The sequence below is a fragment of the Dendroctonus ponderosae genome, unplaced genomic scaffold (genome assembly GCF_020466585.1).
Source record: "Dendroctonus ponderosae isolate FM_Combo_2020 unplaced genomic scaffold, Dpon_F_20191213v2 Dpon_F_20191213_10, whole genome shotgun sequence".
NCBI classification, from domain to species: domain Eukaryota; kingdom Metazoa; phylum Arthropoda; class Insecta; order Coleoptera; family Curculionidae; genus Dendroctonus; species Dendroctonus ponderosae.
In genome coordinates, this window is record NW_026017111.1 from 3,569,089 (window position 1) to 3,573,772 (window position 4,684).

At 44.9% G+C, this 4,684-nt stretch overlaps 3 protein-coding genes across 3 annotated transcripts in view; 2 read left to right on the top strand and 1 right to left on the bottom strand.

The window, feature by feature from the left end:
• Nucleotides 1-4,684, top strand: part of LOC109534832 (zinc finger SWIM domain-containing protein 5) — a 47,568-nt gene that overhangs the window by 29,543 nt on the left and 13,341 nt on the right. The gene's annotated exons all lie outside the window — the stretch shown is intronic.
• Nucleotides 172-1,060, top strand: LOC109534839. The gene is made up of 4 exons (XM_019900618.2): nt 172-400; nt 456-612; nt 665-807; nt 864-1,060. The coding sequence occupies exons 1-4, from the start codon at nt 266-268 to the stop codon at nt 951-953; spliced, it is 525 nt and encodes a 174-aa protein (XP_019756177.1). The 5' UTR covers nt 172-265; the 3' UTR covers nt 954-1,060.
• On the bottom strand, nt 1,008-4,684 carry LOC109534837 (beclin-1-like protein; the record flags this gene model as incomplete). The annotated part of the gene is given in 12 exon segments (XM_019900616.2): nt 1,008-1,109; nt 1,408-1,461; nt 1,641-1,942; nt 2,130-2,249; nt 2,349-3,069; nt 3,123-3,334; nt 3,385-3,658; nt 3,710-3,825; nt 3,874-4,003; nt 4,056-4,207; nt 4,260-4,423; nt 4,528-4,684. Coding segments are annotated over 8 exon segments (1,296 nt in total). The 3' UTR covers nt 1,008-1,109; nt 1,408-1,461; nt 1,641-1,942; nt 2,130-2,249; nt 2,349-2,933.

The following is a 4,684-nucleotide window of genomic DNA, read 5'->3' on the forward strand; positions in this document are numbered from 1 at the left end:
AAGTGCCCTCAAATAATTGCCCCAAAGGATAGGGTTGCTATATTTACTGGTAGCCACCATTAATCTGAACTCTCGTTGATCCACCATTTTTTAAATCTGACTGGAGAATCCTGCCCTTACAATACTACTGTCATCATTGTTGGGCAAGTTCCAAAGCGGGGCGACAAGTGTCGCCAGTTAGCAGTTTCTTGCATAACATAACCTCACTGAGAATCTCAGCTGTCCTGTCACAATAACAATACTTACATAATTTGAGCCCCCAAAAATGGCTCAACCGAAGGCTGCGGCCCAAACGTACAGTTACTTTGACACTCCGGATGGCGAGGAAACTGGGAAGAAGTTGCTGTGTGTACTGAGAACGGCTGTGCCGGCGTCGATTTCCGTTGCCTTGGGTAATGTGGTAAGTGTTGGGCTCCATGCTACTGAACTGCTGCGTTAGCTGATTTCTCCTGCAGATGTTGTACAGCCACCCGAAAGGCATCGTAAACACGGGGTTAAAAATGGCATCGATAACCCTGCCCATGGTGGGGATCGCCAGCACTTTTGTGCTCGCCACAAATGGCCTGGCCAGTATTAGAAAGAAAGATGATCACCTCAATTGGTTCCTTGGAGGTAATTGGTGTTGGACTAGTTTGGCGGTTTACTGACAGGGTTCGGTCGGTAGGTTTCCTAGCGGGAAGCTGCACGGGGCTGTGGAGGAGGAACCGAATGTTTGGCTTCAACATGGGGATGCTGGGAGGCATCCTGGCGGCCGTGAGAAAGGAACTGCTAGTACAAGGCTGGGATATTGTGCCCCAAGACTATCAAGTAATTGCAAGGGGGTGAGTAATATGAACATTTATAATTCGGCCTGTTTGCACTAGTTTCATCCTGGCGGTCCCACCTTCTGTTTGATGGACTATTCGCTTACAAAGGAGCGGCCCAAAAATTGGACTACCGGACCATCGCCTTAGGGAGTATTGTCGTGTAGTTCCAACATGGTAATTTACGCAAATTAGACAACTGTGGAGTTGAGTTGTTTGTTTATTAAAAATACATTCGGTTTCTAGACGTTCGCTTAGTCCTGATTTTCCTTTCTAATCCACATCGCGTACTTCCTTGCCGCCACTCTGAAACAAAATGCATCGTGAAAGACAACTGAATACCGACGAATTGCAAACAAAATCTCTTTGGCTGCTTAATCAGGTATGTGGTTTTAATCACAAAGCTTCAGGTGAAACACGGACATAAAATTATCATCATTCTGGGTTGCCGTTCAAAGTACAATTGGCGGCATCAAAGTAGACGACTTCTAAAGTCGATTTTTCCCGATTTTGGCAAATCGGGCTTTGAGATACGCTAAATGTCGCACCTTATACTTTTATGTGTCGTCGACTGTACTTTGGAGCGTTTTATTATTTTCCTTACCATTTCAACTCGTGGTTTAGTTCTGGTTGGGTTCTAGTCCTCAGGTCCCTGGACCTGGAAGAAAAACAAAGTTAACAACTATTCCAGGACTCGCAGAGGGAGGTAAATAGGACTTGAAGTGTCAGCTTTGTAGTTGATAATCACAGAGATTCAGGTGAAACACGGACAAAAAAATCATCATTGATGCGGGAATCTGGGTACTTTTGGCGCAAGGCCTGTTTTGGGAGTCTTACCTGGTTCTCCAAACTGGCAAGTTCAGGTGCCGTGCAACGAGGAATGGCACCAAAAATCTTTACAGTTGCTATCGTTCCGATTTTGATTCAATTTCCCCATTTTGTTGCTAAATAACTTCGATGATTCTAGATTGAAAACATGACGAAGAATGAACGAATGGCTCTTCAGTTTTCTTGAAGTTCGACAACTAAACTGATCTGTCACTGTCATTTGTTATGTCAGAAACTTCTTCTTCTTCTTTATCTTTGGCACAGGTTCTTCAGGGCCAGGATGCTCGGGGGCTGTCTTTGGTTATGTGCCACTGTAAAAAAGCGAATGAAATGAATGAAACTTGAAATATGTTAACTTTCCTAATAGCAGCTATGGAAACTTGACATCTACAACTATAAAATCGAAAAATATACTTGGGTTTTTGGCAGCTTTAGTTTAAAAAAGAAAAATAAAAATTTTGCAAGCCACCAAAAAAACATGGCATTTTCTGTATTTACTTATTCCGCGATTTATTCTTTAAGTCTTCGGCTTTGGTCGTTATTTCTTCCAGTTCTTGAGCTATGTGCAATTCGGATTGTTGAACTCTTGCATTTCCGGGAGTAAGTAGAGGCGATAATCTAAAATTCAACAAACATTTGGCAGCAAACATTCTCAAACAGACCATGAAAAATTCCAAGACCTGATAGTTAAGAACAATTAAGCACGAGCATACATACCGAAAAAAGAGGGCTAAAAATGAAAATCACTTATACATTGACAATTAAGCACAAAAAATACAACAGTTTTTAATGTTTTTTTGAAACAGACAGTTGTTTGACAGCTCAACGGTTAACACCTAAATCTGCTACATTTGGCAATGCTCAGCTAGGCGAGTCATTATTTACATTTACGACATTTACATATATGTTTTCAGAAAATCATTCAACTAGGAAAGTACAAGCAGTAACAGAAAGATCCTAAAAAGTACGCATTTTAAAATGTTGTAGCAAAAAGTTTTATGTTTAAATAAACTAAAACAAAAATAACTGACAGGGTTTATTCGAAAAAGTTGCTGGCAATGTGGCCGTTGCATTGGATTAGATTTAACTTTGGGAAACTTCACTACTTTGAGATGAAATCAAACGCCCATGAATACACTATAATATATTACATCTTACCCTTAAAAGAGGTATAATAATCAGTCGGAGTTTTTTCGCTAAAACTATTCAATTTGCCTTAATTAATATCTATATAACTATCACCTCCAGTACTTTGTGATGCTGCAAGGCAAATTCCTCGTTTTCCTCGGGGCTTATTGTTGTCTACTGCGCAGTCGGGGGCTTGATCTCCTGGCCATCGCTGTCAAATTGGGAGGCCACAAAGGCAATGCCCCACTTCAAGTTAGTCAGCATGTACTTCAGAGCTTTGGTCCACTGCTCCTCTGTAGTGATCAGAGTTCTGCAAGCCAGCGCGCCTCTGTAATCCCCTCCAAGTTCCTCACCTCTTCTTACCTTATGGAATACTGGATGTTGTCGCGGCCCACGATTTTCCCATTTTGGATGCGATAGGGAAACTTGAACTCTTTTTTTTCCGCCTCCACTCTTTCCATGAATTGCTGCATGCAGTCGAGGAAGGCCACCATGGCCACATCGAACTTCGTGTCCCAGACGTACTTTGGCCCGCCCGAGCCATAAAGCGGAATTTTCTTGTTCTCGCCCACTACCTAAAACGCCCCTGGGCCAGTGGCAGACAATCTGATTGGCTAGAACTCACCTCCATGTAGGAGTGGTTGCCGAACGGCACCGCCCGATAGCGCTTGAACACCAAATTGAGCTTGCGAGCGAGCGCGCAAAAGAGCAGCGTGGTCTGTCCCCAAGCGGCGTTGATTTCCGGCCAGGAAATAGGCGCAGTCGGTAGGGTGCCTAAGGGGAAGTTGTTGATGGTGGCAAAGTGGCCTTTGTGCCAGATGTGGAACGTTACGTTGAACACATTGGTGTTGCGTAGTTTCTCCAAGTGAGTTTGAGCGGCCGACAGCTGGCACTTTAAGCTGCAAGTTGATAGTGAGGATAGTGAGAAAATTGAACCGGTGACCACTCACCTCCTGTCCTCATCTTCTGCAATGAGCCACTGACGCTTGAAGCGCGCATACTCTCGGAAATAGCGCTCTTCTTCCTGAGTGATCTGCTTGCTGCGCTGCTCCTGCTCGGCAATGGCCTGAAACCCTATTGGTCGTCAACCAGCCTATCGTCCGTCCAGTCTTACCTTCAAAGTGACCTCCTCCTCTTGCCTGAGAGCTTGGAGCTCCTCCATTAGCCGCCCTTCCTCTTCTGAGAGATCCGCCAGCTCTTTCTCCAGCTCGGCCAGCTTGGGCTCGGTCTCCTCCGCCTGCAAACTACTCGCCCGTTTCCGTCACTCCTCTCACCGCGAACCTTCAAGCTACATACACGCTATAATACTTCTGGTAGTCGTCGTGATCCTGAATGGTTTGTGCCAGCTGCTCTTCCAGGATTTCGATCAAATAGTCGCTGCATTCTTCACAGAGAGGATGGTCGATTTCTGAGGTCCCGCTCAGGTGGTCGAAGAGGGCGGCTTTAGTCTGGAAAGAAGTTTGATTGGTTTTGAAGGTTCAGTTGGGGAAAAATACCAACCCTAAACTCGTTGCTCAGCAAGTTCACCTCCTTTTCGTCTGAGACCAGCATGAAACCGCTACTGGTGGCATTATGGGAGTCTGATAGACGGCAGGCCGAGATGAAATGGTCAAAACTAGTCACTTGCGACTCTAGATCGATGTCGATGCTGGAATGTATTGGCACTGAAACAGGGCCAAATTACTTTATTGCTGTCAGAGCCTCGAAGTTGAATGATGGGGCTGCTTTAGGGCCACAACAAACAAAGAACTTGGCACTTTCTACTCACAATTCAGCTCGGCTGAAATGTGTTCGCTGAACGTGTGCAGCGATTCGTCGAGCTTCAGATTCTGCGAACATCGCTGGCAGGTGAACGAAACGAATCCTTTATCGTCGGCCATTATTTTCGTGCGAAATTCGCTCGTCTACATGGTTGAGATGACAAA